This window comes from Erythrolamprus reginae, chromosome 1 (genome assembly GCF_031021105.1).
Source record: "Erythrolamprus reginae isolate rEryReg1 chromosome 1, rEryReg1.hap1, whole genome shotgun sequence".
NCBI lineage: Eukaryota > Metazoa > Chordata > Lepidosauria > Squamata > Dipsadidae > Erythrolamprus > Erythrolamprus reginae.
In genome coordinates, this window is record NC_091950.1 from 370,579,956 (window position 1) to 370,601,839 (window position 21,884).

Here is a 21,884-nt window from a genome sequence, read left to right on the forward strand (position 1 = left end):
CCATGAAATTTATGGTGATAGACAATAGAGAAAAATCAACATCTGTAAATTTTCATTTGTAGTTTTTAATTTCCCCCCCCCCGTTTTGTACTAAAACATTTTCCATCAATTCTTTTTTTCCTTTTACCAGCTAATTTACCAGCTCAAATTTTCAATGAAAATAAATTACAAATATATTGGGAATTATAACTCAAATAATTACAGTAGTTAATTAGAATATAGTATATAACTGATTGCTAGTTTCTGTATTGTTTTTCAGTCTGTCTCTACATTGGCAGTCTGCCTTTATAACCCCTGGTACTTAGAAGAGAGGGCATAGAATATAAACTAACAGACAAGTTTTTAATGGCTGTGTTTGCATTTTTAGATTTTTATTGGCGATTGTTACTGGAGTGTCTTTGATCATTTCTCATTACTTGGATACATACACTTGGTTTTTTTAGAAATCTGTGAAAAGTTTTTAAAGAGAAATTGCCAGCATATCCAAAACTGTATTATAATGCATTTTTCAAATATGTCAGACACATCTTAGTTAAAATTAAACCAAGGATTGGTTTTGAGCGAATAGCCCTATATGCTTACAGATGCTGTGGATGGTTGCATCTAAGCTGCTTATTATATTGATGGATTTTGCTGCTCTGCAGCAAATGAAAATAGGCAGCTGCTTCCTCCATCAAAGCAAAAGGCAGCTTCAGTTTTTATTAAACGAGTGTTCATTTCTTCTATTGCCAAAATTCTTCCACAAAACAAAAGAACAGTTTTAGCACATTATTGCTTAACTAGACATGAACAACTGACAGCAAGTGATAAGCCCTTCTGCTTTTCACAACTGGTAATCATTTTTTGGAATAGATGTTTTAATATAGTTGAATATAAAATTTTGCAATTTACATCAACAATGGTACGTAAATTTATAGATCCAGCTTTTTGCTGAAGAGTGAACGCTATAATCACAAAAAGCTTGTTCCAGCGTAGTTTAATTTTTAATGATTATTTGAAAACCGGGTAAAGAAAATGAAATAATTCATTCAGTTGACACACAAAAAGCAAAAACAACCTTACAAGTAGCTTCCGTGATTTGGCAGCCTTGCCATATATTTCGGTTTTCAAAATATCTACATTTCTTTTTACTTAGCACTGCATTTCTTTTGCAACTGCACAGGCCTCCCTAAATTAATGCTGCAGAAGACATTTCCAGATTGAAAAACGTCCTTTTCTCCTCTTTTGCATGAATAATAAAGTATTAAAAGTCATATTGGCCAAACTGAAGATTAGTGTTTGTCCCTCTGTCTCTCTTTCTTTCCCTCTCTCTCTCTCCCTCCCTTCCTCCTTCTCTTCCTCACTTCAGTTTTGGACTGAGAAATGAAAGTGGGCTGTGTGACAAAAAATGTGGAAACATGCTGTTCTGTATAATTTCCTACTTTGCTTTTGGACGGGTCCTTGCAGTAATGGGCTCCTATGGGAACGGTCAGGAACGCAGTTCCAGTAGCAAAATTTGGAGCTCCACCCCAGAGCACCCAATTTTTTATTTATTTATTTATTTATTTATTTATTTATTTATTTATTTATTTATTTATTTATTTATTTATTTATTTATTTATTTATTTATTTATTTATTTATTTATTTATTTATTTATTTATTTATTTATTTATTTATTTATTTATTTATTTATTTATTTATTTATTTATTTATTTATTTATTTATTTATTTATTTATTTATTTATTTATTTATTTATTTATTTATTTATTTATTTATTTATTGTTAGAGTTGGAAGGGACCATGCGGGTCATCAAGGCGAACACCCTGCCTAAGCAGGAACCCTATAGCATCCCAGCCAAATGGCAGTCCAATTTCCTCTTAAAAATGTCCAGAGTATTGAAGTTTACAACGTCCGCTGGTAGGTTGTTCCACTGGTTGATCGTTCTGACCGTCAGGAAGTTCTTCCTTATTTCCAGGTTGAATCTCTCCTTGGTCAGCTTCCAGCCGTTGTTCCTCGTCCGGCCCTCCGGTGCCCTGGAGAATAAAGTGATCCCCTCCTCTCTGTGGCAACCCCTCGTATACCTGTAGACTGCTATCATGTCCGCTCTGGCACTCCTTTTCTCTAGGCTATCCATGCCCAGTTCCCGCAGTCTCTCTTCGTAAGTCTTGGTTTCTAGACCCCTGATCATTTTGGTTGCTCATTTCTGCACCTTCTCCAGAGTTTCAATGTCTTTTTTGAAGTGTGGTGACCAGAACTGAACACAGTACTCCAGGTGTGGTCTGACCAGGGCGTAGTACTGGTAATCATTTTTACTGAAAGATGTTGAAACAAAATGCATAAGCCATGCCCACAGTGTGGTAGTAAAAATTTTGAGAGCCTATCACTGGGTCCGTGGTGCTTTCTGAGTTTGATTAGGAATCCTAAGATCGCACCCACTCTCACGGAAAGGCAAGACACCAGAATATAAAAAGATAGAGGGTAATGAAATGCCTGCAAGAGAACAAGCAACCTCGGAGAGCACCAAGGACTCCACATTTCAACCCTGAACTACAAATATTCTCCTTTATTGATAGTTTACATTCATATTTACAGGTATTTTTGTAGGAAAGTGGCAATTGTCTCCTTGATTAATTATAATTTGTTTTCTACTTTGGTTGGGGGGGGGGAGAAAACCATGTGTAATGTCAAACTAGTACATTGATTAGACAATTCCCCATATCTGCATTCCAAAACTGATTTGAGTATAAATTATCAATTTTATTGCATAGAATTAAGAAGCCATACCCAGAAGAAATTCTCAGTCTACAACACCCAGAAATTCTGCCTTTAATGCTGGTCCTAAAGTTTGAATCTTCAGGCTTTTCCTCCTTCAGGTGAAATGGTTGGCTTCTTCTTCCCAGTCTTCAAAATTGCTGACAGGTTTATAGAAGAAATGGGGAAAGTAATTACTAAGGAAAATAGGGATGTGAACATTCTTGGCCACTTTCTAGGATTTTTCTGTGTTGGAATAGCTCTTCCTGTGAATTAAATATTCCGAATTATGCCTTTTGCACTAGGAATTCAAAATAAATCTAGTTTGGACTCCTAGTGCAGAAGGCATAAGCTGTAATATTGGAGTGGTGGGTTGCTACTGGTTCACCCCAGTTCAAGTGAATTGGTAGTGGTAGTGCATGGAGGATTCACCCACCCATCCAGACATCATCACAGATGATTTGCACATGCGCAGAAGCTTCTGCGCATGCAGAGAAGCAGCCCACACGCACATCTCCAAACAGGTAGCAAAGTGAAACCCATTATTGGTTTCACCTCAAATGCATCTTCCCTACACGCTGAAGGTAGAGCTGCATAGTAGGGTGTGTGTGGAGTCTTCTAGGATCAAAAGAGAACAACTAAATGCAAGTTATGTTATATATGTTCAATGTTGGTACTGTAAACATGATTTTACCCATTTGGAAATAGCTATTCAAGAATATATATGAATATATATATATATATATATATATATATATATATATATATATGTATATGTATATGTATATGTATATGTATATGTATATGTATATGTATATGTATATGTATATGTATATGTATATATACATATATATATAATTCTGGCAACCTTTCGACGAGGTCTCACTCGTCATCTTCAGGCTGGTGTTTCTGTCCTTGTTCTCAGGCGAACACTGCGAGACCTGAACTGCCTTCCTTCTATAAATACTGGTGGCTGGGTATGGTTTGATGGCTCAGCAATTGCCTGCTGTGTAGAAACTTCCTGGTGAGTCAGTGGGGTAACAATTGGGGTCGTTGATGTAGCTGAGGTATGCTGATTAGTTAATGGTTGTAGATTAGGCGTGATATCCTGAGTAGTTGGAACTTGCAGGCTGCTTGATTGTTTTACAATGTGTGTTCTGAGTCTGGTTTCTATGGCTGGGATACGTTTGAGGGCTGGTTTCCAGATGTCTGGTAAGCGAGAGGTATCATCCCGCTTGTTCATATTTTGGGGATGTTTTTCTATCTCGATGGCTTCCATGATTATTCTTTTGCTGTAGTGTTCTGTTTTGGAAATTAATTTGGTACTGTCGAAATCAATTTCATGTCCTGTAGTTTTGAAGTGTTGGAAAAGGGAGGAGTTTTTTTCTTTTTTCTTTAATGCATTCTTATGTTCTGCAACACGTGCATTTACTCTCCTGTTCGTTTGTCCAATATATGTGGCTGGGCAGATTTTACACGGTATTTGATAAACTCCCTGGTTTTCTAGTTGGATATTGTCTTTCGGGTTTCTTAGGACGTTGGCTATTTTTTTATCTGTACCAAAGGCTGTCTTGATGTTGTGTTTGCGGAGAATTTTACTGATTTTATCTGTGGTGCCTTTGATGTAAGGGAGGAGGGCGATGCCATTGTCCTGTTCTGTGTCTTGGTTCTTGGGGGGTGTCTCTTTTTGGATTAAGTTGTTGATTGCCTCTCTTTGGAATCCATTGGAAATTAATACATTAGTGAGACTGTGTAATTCAGGTTCTAGGTGGTCTTTGTCGGCTAGGCGTTTGGTTCTGGAAATGAGGGTCTTGGCTACGGAATTGATCTATGCGGGGTGGTGGTGGGATTTTGCGTTCAAGTAGCGGTTGGTGTGTGTCTTCTTCTGGTAGACGGTGTGTCCTAGGGAGCCATCGGGTTTTTTGTAGATTAGGACATCCAGGAAGGGAAGTTTGTTGTTGGTTTCTATTTCCATGGTGAATTGTATTTTGGGGTGTAGGCTGTTGAGATGTGTGAGAAAGCTGTCCAGTTTTTCTTTCCCATGTGGCCAAATTACGAAGGTGTCATCTACATATCTAAGCCAGAGTTTGGGTTTGTATTCAGATTTGTCCAAGGCATTGGTTTCAAAATATTCCATGTATAAGTTTGCGATGACGGGTGACAGGGGTGATCCCATGGGGGCTCCTTCTATCTGTTTGTATCTTTGTCCATTGTGGATGAAGTATGTATTCATCAGGCAGTGGTTGGTCAGGTCTAAGATGGCCTCCCCAAGATACACAAAGAAGGAACACCACTCAGACCCATAGTCAGCTCCATAGGCTCACCCCTACAGAATCTTGCCAAATTTCTCACCCAACAACTCCAGCCCTACGCAGAATCCATCATGTCTCATGTACAAAATTCATTCCACTTCATAGAAATCATAAAGGAACAATACCTACAACCCAGTGACCTTCTCGTAAGCTTCGATGTCATATCTCTCTTCACCCAAGTGCCTATCAAAGAAGCCCTGACAGCCATCCAAAACAAATACAACCCCCCGAAGCACATCTTAGACCTGACCAACCACTGCCTGATGAAGAATGCATTAAAGAAAAAAGAAAAAAACCTCCTCCCTTTTCCAACACTTCAAAACTACAGGACATGAAATTGATTTCGATAGTACCAAATTAATTTCCAAAACAGAACAGTACAGCAAAAGAATAATCATGGAAGCCAACGAGATAGAAAAACATCCCCAAAATATGAACAAGCGGGATGATACCTCTCGCTTACCAGACATCTGGAAACCAGCTCTCAAACGTATCCCAGCCATAGAAACCAGACTCAGAACACACATTGTAAAACAATCAAGCAGCCTGCAAGTTCCAACTACTCAGGATATCACGCCTAATCTACAACCATTAACTAATCAGCATACCTCAGCTACATCAACGACCCCAATTGTTACCCCACTGACTCACCAGGAAGTTTCTACACAGCAGGCAATTGCTGAGCCATCAAACCGAGCCCACGGGGCTGGGCTCCGGCTTCCGCGCCGCTCGTCGGGATTCAAAAGTGCTGGGGTGGGGGGGCTGTCGGGACACCCCCCCACCCCAGCACTTTGAATCCAGCAGCTTCTGCTGGATACGGGCGATGGGTGGGACGAGCTGCCACAGCCACCGGCTTCCGCGCCGCTCATCCCACCCATCGCACGTATCCAGCAGAAGCTGCTGCCCGAGTGCTCTTGGCCGGCGGGATTCAAAAGTGCGTTCGGCTTCAGGAGACAGCTGGGAAGCGGCGTGGCTGTTTTAAAAGGTCGCAGCCGGCCTGGGGGGCTTCCCAGCACCCCCCCCGAACCCGACAGCCCCCCACCCCAGCACTTTTGAATCCCGCCGCTTCTGCTGGATACGTGCGATGGGTGGGACGAGCGGCGCGGAAGCCGATGGCTGTGGCAGCTCGTCCCACCCATCGCCCGTATCCAGCAGAAGCTGCTGGATTCAAAGTGCTGGGGTGGGGGGGTGTCCCGACAGCCCCCCCACCCCAGCACTTTTGAATCCCGCCGCTTCTGCTGGATACGTGCGATGGGTGGGACGAGCGGCGCGGAAGCCGGAGCCCGGCCCCGTGGGCTCGGTTACATCTTCCGCTGCCAGCCAGGCAGCGCAACGAAGAGAGGCATTCGCTTTCCTCCCGCCGGCCCCTCAATCGGGCTGGCAGGGAACAGAATGGAGCCAGCCCAGAAGCAAGAGACACAGGATCGGGCCGGTGGCAGGCGAGGCAGCAGGTCTGCATCCTGGGCGGGCGGCGGGCGAGGAGGCGCGGCCGAGCGGCGACAGCGGCGGTTCTCCTCACTTCGGAGAGCTTCCTGGGCATGAAAGCTCGCGAATCCAACAAGAACGAAAGCCAGGAAGCTCTCCCTGGCGGAGACCGTCGGCCCCTCAATCGGGCCGGCAGGGAACAGAGCGGAGCCCACATGGCTGTGCTCCGTGACGGGGACCACTGGCTTGCCTAGCGGGCTGGGAGGGAGGCGGAATACGGGAGGAGGAGGAAGAGGAGGAGGAGGGAGGAAGGAGAGAGAGAGAGAGAGAGGGAAGCCGCCCGGCTGTTTTAAAAGGTGACAGCCTGGCGGCAGCGTTTTTTTTGTGGGGGGTTTTTTTGTTGCACGGATTAATTGACTTTACATTGTTTCCTATGGGAAACAATGTTTCGTCTTACGAACCTCCCCCTGGAACCAATTAAGTTCGTATCTTGAGGTTCCACTGTACCTTAAATACGCAACATAGATGGATAATAGTCTAGAAAAATAACTATTATTGGCAAACTGAGATAAAGAGAAAGCCAATCAATAATATTCAGTTGATGAGTAGAATCAATGACTTGCTACAGATTATTATTAGAGACTGGTCAACATAATAATTCTATTCTATGAAATCCTAGAATGATTTGATGTCTAAACAACTAGGTTTAGTGACGTTATTTTTAATAGATGCATATAACCCAAATTTCTACTTCCTCCCTTTCAAGTGATATTACTATGATTCACCACATTACCTACAACCTAAAGTACTTTACTGAAGTTCCCAGTATCATGAATTACAAAGCACATAATTTGATAGTATTCCTGATTTAAGTTTTGTATCCAGAGACAGCTTTGATTATGGTAACACAAATATTATTTAGAAGTAAATAATTGCAATAAACTTTTAGATCCAGAATGCAAAATAGGAAGAATAATGGTTGGTACTCACTTTTGTGACACACAAATATGTAGTTTTGGATCATTTTCCTCAATAAATCTATGAACAAATATGTCTTGACTCATTTGTTTGAGTTTTCTTTATCACATTAAGGGACTTATGTGGAAAACAGATAATATTTTAGATCATATTTATGCAGAAAGATTGAAAATTCAAAATTCTGTAAAGGACCATTCTAACATTGCTGCTCTCATTTATATCCCAACAGTAACATAAATCCAATTTATATGAAGACAAGGAAGAGACCCATTTCTGCTATTGCACCTCAACTGTGCAATCATTTGTCCCGGAGGCCAGTTTGGCATCCTCCAAACTGTGTTTAAAAATACGATATGGGCCTTTTATTTTTGGCTGCTGGTTGTTTCAATTGGTGTGTAAGGGAACACTTCACAGTCCATGTAGTGTAGTAATTCGAGGAGGCATTGCAACAGAGAAGGGCTTATCAGAGGATTAAAGAAGGAGACAAAATGGAGAACTGTGAGAGTACCATGTCTAATACCTTTATGTAATAAAATATTTTCAGTTATAATTTACTTTAAGAAAGGACACAATAGTTAAAATAGACCAATTAGCAATGTCCCCTTCCTTTTCCTAAATGAGCTATTAAGCATTCCCTGAAATATCAATTTATTTTTGAAAAAAATGTTAACTTTATAAGACATGAACATAAATCATGTATTGTTTAGTTTTGCAAGTTTGTTTTATAATCAAAATGTCACTCCATGTTGTTTTTTTCTTCAATGTTTTAGTTGGAAGAGTAATTATTTTTATATTCATGTGAAGTTTTTACAATACATCTACTTATGACAGATGCATTTAAAAATAGGAAGGTGATTTTATTAGAGCAAAAGTGAAATATCAAATGTCCAGGAAAGAGAATACACAAAGTTGCAGAACGCTTTTCACATACAAAAATTCTAAGTAGAGAAGGGGAAATTGAAGTTTTATTGCAATGTCTGATGATATGTTTTTATAATTTATCTTTAATATAATATAACCTGAAAAAAGTCATGGCTGAGCTATTAATTAATCAACCAACCTTAATTTTGAGTATGTGAACAAATGCTTAGGTTCAACATCATGTTTGCTGCAATCAAATGAATTATAATAGAACAATATAAAAGAGGAGAACAGTGGTTATAATGAATATTGCTTGATCCTTCTTACAAACTGTCCTGCAAATTCCTTTTCGTAAGGCTTCTCACTCTCTTGATTTCAGAGGCAGGTGGGGATGGGGTTAAAAAAAAATCAAAATTACCTGAGATGCACTTTTACAAAGGAAAATAGATTAGGAAAGAATAAAGCCCCTTCTCAACAACTGTTTGTTGGGCAATTGCTCCTTATCCCCTGCAGTTACAAGAGGTTTCTGATTAAGAGCGCAATGTTTCTGATTTATCTAGTTCTGCCCTTAATAGCTATTAGCATTATTCATATAGTGTCATCTGTGTGCAGGCATTTTACAAGGAATGAGAGGGCCTGTTCTCTTTTGAAGTGGATTACAGTACAGAAAATGACAGTAGGGAGACCACAGAAGAAGGAAGGGTGGAAAAGGCAGGAATAAACAGGAGAATATGAGATTATTGCAGCTGCATACTCCGATTTAATGGCAGTAGAATCAACTGAGTGACTATGACAACCACAGAGGCTTCTGTCAAAGCATATTGACTTGATTTACATTTATCTGGATTAGAGCCACTGGGTACAATTTGGACAACGTTAGGTATTTTAAAACATCTTTGATTTCAGTAAGAAATGGAAGATTTATTAGTCCTCCCCACAGATTTCAATGAACGCTCATAATGCTTTACATAAACTGTGACCGCATTCAGCGTTTGAGATGAATGAGATCATTTCTCATCTGAATACGTTCTTGATATGAAGATATATTTCAGCCCTGCATATTACAAAATGTAGGTCAGTTCAACAGAGTAGAAGTCAAAGTGCAAACTCCTCCACATGAATTGTTAAGCTTATCCCTATTTTGAAAGCCATCAAAGAGGATTACTTACCTGTTCAAGCAAGAGAAGCTTTTCCTTTTACTTAAATTAACAAAGGTTGTCTTGCTGCTTCTTTAATGCTTTACTGGGTAACACTCTGCACTTCCATATTTGGAACCTGTTTATAAGAGCCCCCCTGACCACTGTTCTTCTTACTTGCCGGCTTTTGGAAACTCTGACATTGCACCTTGTAGTCCTGGAGAATAATGGAAAGAAGCCGTATACATAGCTGGTACCTGACTTAATTAGGTGGGATTTAGAGGATCCTGTCCATGATCTTTCTGCTAATGTTATTAGCAACAGCTGCTAATGTGGCCTGAGTCCTAACTTGAATTGTATCAGGGCAGCAAAGAAAAGTTCCAAGCAAAATGTAGGCATTTCTCCCTCTGCTGGTACTTTTTGACAGCACAATAGCTTCTTGCTGCTCTGTTGTCATTGTGTATATGCTGTCTTTCTGCAAAATACACCAACCAAGTAATAGGGCCAAGGTGGGAGAAATGGGCAGTATTTGCAAAACTGCTTGTATTGATATTAAATTATTTAACTTGCATGTTGGTCATTAAATAATTTAACACGTATGCCTTAAAAAGAAGTGGAAGATATTTTTAGGGCAAATCTGTCACTTCAGGCACTTTATTTTTAGCAATAATAAACAGACAAAAGGAGAATGAGGAACAAGGCTAAGAAGAAACAATATTGATCTCAAGCTTAGTTTCATTGACCAGCGGAGAAAAGGAAGCAGAAAAGCCCTTCGGAAGGAGATAGGGGAGGTTTCCCAGAAGGCTGTGTAAACACTCTGTACAGCTGTGTCAGACACTTCTCTGATATTTTCTGTTTTCCCTTCCCACCTGCTGCTACTTTTATCATATTTTTATAGGTAGCCTGATTAATTCTACTCAGTAAACTGCCCAAGAACCATAGAAAATCTAGTCTGATATTCTTCCACAGTCCTGAAAAGAAAGATGAAAAAAGAAAGAATGAAACCATGAATAAAAGAGACTGTCATTAAAAGGGGGTACCCGTAAAATGCAAATAGAGGGTAATGAATGTTACGTAGAATACAGGTATTTGATGTACAATGAGAGTAATCCAAAATTTGTAGTACAAGGTGCAATATACAGTATGTTTCACCAAGGTAGAATGTGGCTTAATTTAAAAGGGATAAATTTAGAAACTTAGGACTTCTCTTGCAAATATGATAGCAATATATGAATAATAAATGGTAATAAATGGGCTTTTTATGTCGTGTGTGTAGTTTGGCATAAATGTTGCTTTAAATATATTCATTTTGAAATAAGTGCCATATGGTTCTAAATTAGCCAATTACTTAAGTGGGATTTAACTTTAAAAGTTAAAGTATAATCCACAAAATATTTTTTTTGAAATACAAGTGACCAGCTTTTCTACTGTTGTAAGCTTGGCTGATCTAATAAGATATGATGCCTTCAAAGCTCCTGCAATTTGCAGTAGTTTGGTCTGATTTTGATGCACTTTCCCCCATGTTTCAGTATTTAAATAATATCTGGGTTAGATAGTACAATGATCAAAAGTTGTCATGTCCTGCCACTGGAAGAACATGGGAGGAGAAACTCCCAGAAAATTTGTGAAAGAGAAATAAAGAGGTATTTTTTCATGTCTTTTTCCTCTATTTCTCCTCCTAAGTTTGAATTAGATGTTTGTAGCGGAAACCTTTCCAGTCAAGTATACAGCAACCTTATCCTGCATGCTCTAGCAGGAGACACAAAGAAACATTTAAAAGTCAGAAAGTGTGGGCCTTCTACAAGGTCACCCACATAAGGCAATGATTAGCTCTCTCAGCATTTTGGAGCTGAGGCTGGCAGTTCAGGTTTGCCCGTCCTTGATGTCTCAGAAGGTTGTGTAGCTTTTGATGCTGAGTGGCAATGGGAATGGAAATTGACCAGTGGCTTATTGGAAGATCGATCGCTGCAGCAGACCCAAGTTGTACAGGAGAAAATAGGTCTATGAACACCAAAGCAACTTGAGCATAAACTGTATTTATGTTGACTTCCAAAGCTTCAGTTTGAAGGGGTTTCTGGATCCAAGATCTGAATTCAGTTTGGATTTTTTTTAATGCTTTGTGGCAGTGTTCCTCTACTCTCTGCCAGATGGGAAACATGGGGACAGGGGTGAGGAGATAAGGTCTTATCCCTGTTCGTTTATACAGTTAGTAGTTTTTCTCCTCTGTCATGCCAACCATCCCCAGATCAGTGTGGAAGTTAATCCCGTAACACTCCCATTGGATTGATTGTCATGGTGCCCGTAATTTCTGCTTGCTGATCAGTGCCTTATGTTCAGGTGACTAACTACCTTCTCACTATCTAATAACACCCACCCTATGCCTTTGCCTTTGGCTTTGGAGTCCTTCATGGCATCGGACCAGAATATCTCCGGGACCACCTTCTGCCGCACGAATCCCAGCAGCCGATTAGGTCCCACAGAGTTGGCCTTCTCCGGGTCCCGTCGACGAAACAATGTCATCTGGCGGGACCCAGGGAAAGAGCCTTCTCTGTGGCGGCCCCGACCCTCTGGAATCAACTCCCCGGAGATTAGGATTGCCCCCACCCTCCTTGCCTTTCGTTAACTCCTTAAAACCCACCTCTGTCGTTAGGAATGGGGAAATTGATTCCCCTGGGCCGTTTCTGTTTTATGTATGGTTTATATGAGATGTATGATTGCTTTTTATATTAAGGGTTTTTAAATTGTTTTAATCAATTGGATTTGTACTGTTTTATTGTTGTGAGCCGCTCCGAGTCTTCTGAGAGGGGCGGCATACAAATCTAATAAATAAATAAATGAATGAATGAATGAATGAATGAATGAATGAATGAATGAATGAATAAATAAATAAATAAATTAATAAATTAAAATAGAGCAACCTTCAATAAAGAACTTGAAATGTTGCTCATCCCTGGCTGTTATTAAAAGAAATAGTGATACTTGATGTGAGAGTGAGCCAGTTGCATCTATATGTGATGGAAGCCATATCCTTTTTTAACATGCCAAACATACAGCACATGGTCAAAAGCGATGGGGCTTTGATCGTTACACACTAGTCATCCACTTGATTTTTTAAAAAATCCCTTCCATCAAGACATCCTGCTTGAGGTAGGGAATATTCTTTTTGTTTTGACCTCTTGTCTTCTGAACTATGTTTAAAAAGCCAACAACACAAGATCAACGTATGGAGATATAAAAATATGCCTTAAAATATTACTTTGTTCTTGGTTTTTTTATAGGTATCTGGCCTTCTGAAGAAATACTAGCTTACTACTGCCTCAAGCATCAGGAAATTTTCAGGTATGAAACCAAGACATAAAAGACCATCTTCAATCCACTGCTACTTTATTTGCAAAGCCAAATTTGCTAGGATTTACATCCTAAGACTCACTTTTTAAAAAATTCAAGGTGAAAGCGTGTTGCTATTACAAAGAATTGGGAGCTGCCTTTGGGTACTAATATTGCATAGCAAGCTTTCTGCTATATGTCAAAGACTTTTGATTTCCACTCAAGGCATTTTCTTTCACTTTGATTTTTGGGAAACAAAAGTGAGGCATCAATCGATTGATAGTGATTGTGAAGTTTGGTAGAAAAATAAAGACATTCTTTACTCTGACCTCTACTCTGAAAGTCAGCAAAATGTTTTCTAAGAAGATAGGTTGCATTTTTAAAGCAAAACTCTGACCTCAGGGAACTCTGGTGTTCTCTCTTTTATTATTATGTTTCGATATATTTTTCATACTTATGCTTCATCAGTCCCCTGTCTCCATCTTTCTGGGAATGCTGGTACAATACAGAAAAAAATAATAGGCTTCTAGATTTGATGGGGTTAAGAATTAGCATTTGGAATGCCCCAGGGCAGTGATGGCGAACCTTTTTTTCCTTGGGTACCGAAACAGCGTGTGCGCACCCTATCATGCATGCGTGAGTGCCCACACCCATAATTCAATACCTCGGGAGGGCAAAAACACCTTCCCCCACCCCCCGGAAGCCCTCTGGAGGCCAGAAATTGCCTATTTCCCAACTTCTGGTGGGCACAGTAGGCTTGTGTTTCACCCTCCCCAGGCTCCAAAGCCTCTCTGGAAGCCAAGAACACCCTCCCATAGCCTCTGTGTGAGCCAAAAATCAGCTAGTCGGCACACACATGTACATTGGAGCTGAGCTAGGGCTACGGCTCGCGTGCCAGCAGATATGGCCCCGTGTGCCCTAGGGATAGTCAGGAAGAGTAGGCCCGAATCTGATCGAACACTCCCGGCCGCTCTGTTTAGGGTGACCCGCTCCCTTCTTAACCAGGGGGGAGCTGGGGAGCCCTTGCAGAGCAGTGCCGAGGATTTTAACACGTTTTTCGCTGATAAAGTCGCTCAGATCCAGGCCGATCTCGACTCCAATTGTAATACAGAGTTGACTGACAACGAGTCAGTCGAGGTGACTGGGGCACGTACTTGTCCACCTGTCTGGGAAGAGTTTGATCTGGTGACACCTGATGAAGTGGACAAGGCCATTGGAGCTGTGAGTTCCGCCACCTGTTTACTGGATCCGTGTCCCTCCTGGTTGGTTTCGGCCGGCAGGGAGGTGACACGGAGCTGGGCCCAGGAGATTACCAATGCTTCCTTGGGGATGGGAGTCTTTCCAACTCTCTATAAAGAAGCGCTTGTGCACCCCCTCCTCAAGAAGCCCTCCCTGGACCCAGCCGTACTCAATAACTATCGTCCAGTCTCCAACCTTCCCTTTATGGGGAAGGTTGTCGAGAAGGTGGTGACACTCCAGCTCCAGCGGTCCTTGGAAGAAGCCGATTATCTAGGTCCCCAGCAGTCGGGCTTGAGGCCCGGTTACAGCATGGAAACCGCTTTGGTCGGGTTGATGGATGATCTCTGGCGGGCCCGGGACAGGGGTTTATCCTCTGTCCTGGTGCTTCTTGACCTCTCAGCGGCTTTCGATACCATCGACCATGGTATCCTTCTGCGCCGGCTGGAGGGGTTGGGAGTGGGAGGCACTGTTCTTCAGTGGTTCTCCTCCTACCTCTCTGGCCAGTCGCAGTCGGTGTTAGTGGGGGGTCAGAGGTCGGCTCCGAGGTCTCTCCCTTGTGGGGTACCTCAGGGGTCGGTCCTCTCCCCCCTGCTATTCAACATCTACATGAAACCGCTGGGTGAGATCATCCAAGGACATGGGGTGAGGTATCATCAATATGCCGATGATACCCAGCTTTACATCTCCACCCCATGCCCAGTCAACGAAGCGGTGGAAATGATGTGCCGGTGCCTGGAGGCTGTTGGGGCCTGGATGGGTGTCAACAGACTCATGCTCAACTCGGATAAGACGGAGTGGCTGTGGGTTCTGCCTCCCAAGGACAATCCCATCTGTCCATCCATCACCCTGGGGGGGGGGGGGGAATCATTGCCCCTCTCAGAGAGGGTCCGCAACTTGGGCGTCCTCCTTGATCCACAGCTTACATTAGAAAACCATCTCTCAGCTGTGGCGAGGGGGGCGTTTGCCCAGGTTCGCCTGGTGCACCAGTTGCGGCCCTATCTGGACCGGGACTCATTGCTCACAGTCACTCATGCCCTCATCACCTCGAGGTTCGACTACTGTAATGCTCTCTACATGGGGCTACGTCTGAAAAGTGTTCGTAAACTTCAGATCATGCAGAATGCAGCTGCGAGAGCAGTCATGGGCTTACCTAGGTATGCCCATGTTTCACCATCACTCCGCAGTCTGCATTGGCTGCCGATCAATTTCCGGTCACAATTCAAAGTGTTGGTTATGACCTTTAAAGCCCTTCATGGCATCGGACCAGAATACCTCCGAGACCGCCTCCTGCCGCACGAATCCCAGCGACCGATTAGGTCCCACAGAGTGGGCCTTCTCCGGGTCCCGTCAACTAAACAGTGAAGGAAGAGCCTTCTCTGTGGCAGCACCGGCTCTCTGGAACCAACTCCCCCCAGAGATTAGAACTCCCCCTACTCTTCCTGCCTTCCGTAAACTCCTTAAAACCCACCTTTGCCGTCAGGCATGGGGGAATTAAGACATCTCCCCCTGGGCATGTTTAAATTGTGTATGGTATGCTTGTGAGTGTGTCTGTTAGTATATGGGGTTTTCTTTTAAATCTTAAATGTTTTAAACTTCTCGGATTATTTATGATTTGTTTTTCTCTGCTGTGAGCCGTCCCGAGTCCTCGGAGAGGGGCGGCATACAAATCTAAATAATAAATAAATAATAAATAAATAAATACTGAGTTGAGGGGACTCAGGTGAAACCAAAGCAGGTTGATTTTTATAACCATTGACCCTTGCAAACAATGTTTCTCATTGGTAATTCAAAAGATTGCACACATATTCATAGTGGTTTTATTTGTCTGAAATGGTATAGGGTTTTCTGCCTAAGCACAGGGTTGGACTAGAAGATCTCCAAGGTCCCTTCCAATTCTACTCTACTCTCCTCTTCTTTTCTCTACACTACTCTACCCTACTCTATTTCTATTCTACCCAACCTTACCCTACTCTTTCTTATTGCCTAGATTACCTGCCATGCTATTCTATGTAGTTGAGCAAACTTTTTAGTTGGGAACACTGTTCACAGATGCCAACTTTTGGGATTGAGGAGACAGATAGTTTGTTTTAGTGCTACCGTAGAACGTTAATAGTACCCTGACTCCTTTTTTATTGTTTTATTTTATTTAAAAAATAAGCTTTTTGTGGCTTCACTGTTTTCCAAAGTACACCAAGATGTAATAAAGTGATAAATGTAATAGCTGTCAACTGTTTTTTGCCAAGAGAGGTTCTGAAGCTGCAATCAAGATGCATGGCAGAAATCTGTAACAGGACAGCATACATTGCTCATCTTCTGGTGTTTAATTTTCAGGTGCAAATGTGTTCATTCATCCTTTTTAAGGACTACAAATTCCTCCTCAACCCAGCTTTTGGTTGAAGTTTTTATAGCCTGTATCTTGCTCAATAATTGTTATCTCTCAACATACATGTTAAAGAAAACCTGAGTTGAGTAAGGTGGAAAACCATTTTAATAGAAAATGATATTGTGGTATTTTGTGCCATCTGACTATACCCTAATTGGATTGGACTTGCGGTTTTTTCCCTCCAGTAAATGACATTGCCAGAAAGATCCTGTCACAGTTCTCCAACAATGGCTATTATATCATGTAGGAATCCTCCTTCATGCCAGCTGAGACTATGAGCTAAGGGTTAAGTTTCCAGCCATGTGTATGACAAAATTTCAGCTATGATCCTAATTAAACAGATAAAGAATCCTCTTCTAGGATAACCTCCTGTATGCAGTTTTACGACTAAAATCATGATTCTTGCATCTGACTGTGTGCTAGAATAGTGTCAATAGGGAAACCAGCTTATTCTCTGGGAAACTTCAAGCACAAATCACTATTTCTAGCTGTCAGCCTTGGCATCCACCAATAACACTCTCATAACAAGTATCACAATTTGAAAACTATCATAGAATCAATAGACACTGATAAACCAGAAAATAAAAAGGTCATTTTAGTAATGGATAATATATGGATGGCCCACTCTTCTGGCTGAGGAATTTTGGAAGTTGAAGTTCACAAGTCTTGAAATGGCCAAGATCAGAGACTCTGCCTAGCATACATGAGAGACAAATGAAATGATTAGCATATGAAGACTTCTGGATAGAATTTTGGAATTTTGAAAACTTAATTAAGTTTAATGTGTATTAAATAGGCAGTAAACTCTATTTCTATGTGAAGTCTGCCAGGTTCAGATCCTTGAATCCCTCCCTTGTACATTGTATGCTCTACATTGTTTTGGGTCATGGCAAAGATAGTTTGGCTGCTAGTCACAGTCATATTTTTCTTTCTCTCTTCAGCATTGCTGTTTGGCTAGTAACTGTTAAGGAGATTTGAAAATTAGAGCTACAGGGCAAAAAAACCTAGAATAAAGGCCAAAGTGCTTGTTACAATTATAATCAAACTTGTGACAGGCATATTCTTGGAGTGTATTCTCAGCCACTGTGTATTGGAAATCTATTCCATTGCTGCTACTTCCCATACATAGTTTATTGTTCAGATGTCCCACCTGGCCCTGGTCCTCTGCAATGTCCTTCCATGAATACTGCATTGTATTCTGTGTGACCTCATTTCCAACAGTGTGCACGCTTTCTTATACAGCCTATGCTATACCCATACATGCAGTAAAGCCAGCTTTAAAAAGCTCTCCTTAGGTCCTTTTTCTTGTATCAATCTCCTCTGCCTCTTTGCATGATATTTTTACTAAGGAAAATAAATCCATATGTCATCACTTAATAGGTATCTTTAACTTAAATAACCTTGTTGCTTCTGAGAAAGGTAATAAAAAAAACAAGAGAGAGGTTGTTAAAATGGTCAACTCACTTTCCTTCAAATGAATTTGGCTAGTCTTTCAATCCAAACATCTAACTGGCTGCAAAAACAAAGTGCACGAGAAGAATAAAACATCATACTTCTAGGAAAAGCAATACAGGATTCCAAAACAGGGGCTGCCAGATAAGATATCATTCCTCAAAAGGGATTTTTTTCCAATAGTAATCAAATTTACAAGTGGTACCTGCCTACCTTTACGCTTGCCAGAACAGGCTTGTCTGCATAATTACAGAAAATCAGAGGAATATCCAATATACAACAAAGGTACAGACTCAAAAGGAATTTATCTCTACAATTCTGGGCAGCTAAGGAGAAGTCTCCAAAGAACCTGAAAGTAATAATATATCGTTTCAAATAAACAATAAATAAATAAGATAACACTTCTTCACTTGATGTCCTGGTAACCACCATTTTCACCAGTCTTTACTTGGATGATATTCTAGCTCTGACTTCATTTGCTTCAGCCAGTTCTTCTGTCACTAGTGCCCTTCCATCTGCTTCCATGATGACCACCATTTTCTGGCCCCATTCCTCAATGGCATTAACTTTAAGAGAGCTCTACTCACCACTACTTCCATCATTGTCCAAGGCCTTGCGATTGTTTTATTCATCTAACTTCCAACTTCTATTTGTGGTATTGCTTTCCCATCCTTCACTGGTCAGTCTTTCTTCTCTATTCCATGAGTGTTGATACATACATTACAGAACATGCATACATACAGTGCAGAAGTGTTTGTGTGTTTGTGTGTTTGTTTAAAATAATTTGCATGGCTGCCTAACTCACAAAAGTACAACTCCAGGCATCATAAGCAATAAAACACCATTTGTTACTGTGTTTAATAGAAAACCAGCTTGAAATCAACAACAATAAAACATATACAGTATGTCACACCAATGTATAGTAAACACTTTACTACACCTCCCAGGACTAACATTCTGCCCCAATCTAAGAGAATAGCCAGGCCTTCAAAGTCTTCCTGAAGACTAACAGGATTGAAAACAATAAAATCTCAGTGGAGAGATCATTCCACACAATGGTTGCCACAAAAGAAAACATTAAATCAGTAAGTGTGAATTTAATTTAATATTTTTATAAAAACAGACTTCAAACATTTTTGTTAAAATAATTATTGTTTTTTCTTTAATCGGCCACAATGTACAGAATCCTTTGAAACTTCTAAGTAGCAGATGTGCTGTCCTAATCTGTTTCGGGGGGTTATGTGTGTTTTTAATGGGTTTTTTTCACTATCTGAAAGGAGAAAAATTCTCATTAGTAGGCATATACAAATAATGAGAAAGAGCCTAAAAGTATACCATTAAAAAAAAAAAAACTAGAAGAACTCAACAAATCATTGTTGTAAATGCTATTTCATGTGGGGGAGTTATATATAGGCATTTGTGGCAATTGATTGTTTATACCTCACAACAGCTAGAAATAATCTATTTCTGATTCTAAGAAATAATTACATATTTGCATCTAGAGTTAACAAGAAATTAATAACTAGCATTATGTGAATAAGTAAGCATTCTTCAATCTTGGACTCTTATTGTTCTCTCACACAACTTCTTCTGCCTTTTCTGTAGGACCATACAGAGATCTGTATTTTGCTGCCCTTCCCAAATTTTGCTTCCAAACAAATTTATTGTTCCATACCTATTGGCAAATAAAGACAAATTGAAGCAAACTATTATTTTCATGAAGCATAAACTCTCTGAACTATCCAGGAGTGATTATCGTCACCCTCTGCATCTCACACAAAATATCTGAACTGAGTTGTCTTTTATTCCTCTGGAATGCATCCCCTCCATCCTGGGAATCTGACTCATTAAGTCCCATCACATCTGGTTACTTGAGGGACCACCTGTCTCCCATAATATACGCCCAGCCAATTTGATCTGGCAGGATTGGTGTATTTCTGGTTCCTTCGATTAATTAATTTGATTAATTGAAACTGGGAGATGATTAGTATAATAAGGGCTTATTTATTTAAAAAACTCAGGAAGCTTAATGTTAACATGGCAGTAATCTTACAGAACTCTGATTATTGTGGGAAGTTTCTTTGTGGTTTTTTAAATTTTGAAACAACTGAGTTCACTATTCCAAATTATTAATTGTGGGAACAATGGTGTCATGTCAATCTGGAACAAGGATGCAGTTTATAAAGAATTCTGCAATGGCAACTGTCACCTTGCTAAACTCAAAGAAATTGTGCCCTAAGTAAATTATCTTTACTGAGACTTTACTTTATTCTCTTTACTCTATCCAGTTTGTGAAATTCCCATTGCATTTCTGAATATATTTATTTTATTTTATTTTATTTTATTTTATTTTATTTTATTTTATATTTATTTATTTATTTATTATTTTGTCAAGCTTGTATTAGATAACAGATATAAGTATAAACATAATTATGAATACATGCAATGGATATGAACATTACGACAGAGGTGCTAGGCATGCTGGTGCACTTATGCACGCCCCTTAAAGATGTCTTAGGAATGAGGTGTGATGGACAGTAGACAGTCTAAAGGTATAGTTTTGGGGTTAGGAGAAGAAATGACAGAGTCAGTGCATTCCAGACATTAATGACACTGTTAATGAAGTCATATTTTCTGCAATCAAGTTTGGCGCGATTTACCATACATTGGTATCTATTATGTGCTTGTGTATTGTTGTGGTTGAAGCTGAAATATTGATTGACAGGTAGGACATTGTAGCAGATAATTTTCTGTATTACATTTAGATTGGACCAAAGAGGGTGAAGTTCTAAGTTGTCTAAGCCCAAAATTTCAAGTCTGGTGGCATGAGATATTCTGTTAGGAGCATAGGAGTGGAGGACTCTTCTCATGAAATATCTCTGGACTTCTTTGATTGTATTAATGTCCAATACAATATGTGAGTTGTAGACAGATGAGCTGTATTCAAGAACTGGTCTAGCAAAAATTTTGTATGCCCTACTTTGCAGTTCAATATTACCGGAGTAGGTTAACGAGATTAGGTTAACAACTTTTAATGCTTTTTTGGCAATGCTGTTACAGTGAGCTCTGACCCTTAGATAATTAGAGATGAGTACAACAAGGTGCTTGACAGAGTGAGGGTCGTCTACAAGGTCATATCCACCCAGGCTGTATTTTGTGTTTTGATTTTTTTTTTTTTGCAAACGTGTAAGACAGAGCATTTGTTGGTTGAAATTTATAATTGCCAATTGTTTGACCATTCTGACAGATAGTCAAGGTCTTTTTGTAGGGTAGCGTTACATCAGACCAATTTACCTCCGGGACTGCCTTCTGCCGCATGAGTCCCAGCGACTGGTTAGGTCCTACAGAGTCGGCCTTCTCCAGGTCCTGTCAACTAGACAATGTCATTTGGCAGGACCTAGGGAAAGAGCCTTCTCTGTGGGGGTCCCAGCCCTGTGGAATCAGCTCTCCCTGGAGATTCGCACTGCCCCCATCCTCCTTGCCTTCTGTAAAAGTTTAAAGACCTATCTGTGCCTCCAGGCTTGCGGCCATTAGACCCTAGCCCCCTGGTCGATGAGTGTAGTAAGTTTTGCTGTGTGAATGGGAATGAATTATTTTAATTGTTATTACGGTTTTTAAGTTTTTTAGCTATATTAATTGGAGTTTTTAGATATGTATATTGTATATTGTTCTGATATGTTGTGAATCGCCCCAAGTCCTCAGAGAGGGGTGGCATACAAATCAATCAATCAAGCAAGCAAGCAAGCAAGCAAGCAAGCAAGCAAGCAAGCAAGCAACCAAGCAAGCAAGCAAGCAACCAAGCAAGCAAGCAAGCAACCAAGCAACCAAGCAACCAAGCAACCAAGCAAGCAACCAAGCAACCAAGCAAAGAGAATGCAGTTGCTTATAATCTGATTGCAAAAGTCATTATGTAAAGTATAAAGAGTGTGAGTCCTAAAACGTTTCCTTGGGGGATACCTCTACTAACTGCAGGGTTTGATAGGGTATTCTCTATTTTGTATACTTGTTGCATGTTTGATAGGAACACAACTATCCACT

The 21,884-nt window shown here is 40.5% G+C and overlaps 1 protein-coding gene across 1 annotated transcript in view; it reads left to right on the plus strand.

Annotated features, from left to right (window-relative positions):
- Positions 1 to 21,884, plus strand: part of CAMKMT (calmodulin-lysine N-methyltransferase) — a 271,951-nt gene that overhangs the window by 195,496 nt on the left and 54,571 nt on the right. The window contains exon 4 of the mRNA XM_070734547.1: positions 12,724 to 12,784. Coding sequence (XP_070590648.1) covers positions 12,724 to 12,784 — 61 coding nt within the window. The remainder of the gene's footprint in view (positions 1 to 12,723; positions 12,785 to 21,884) is intronic.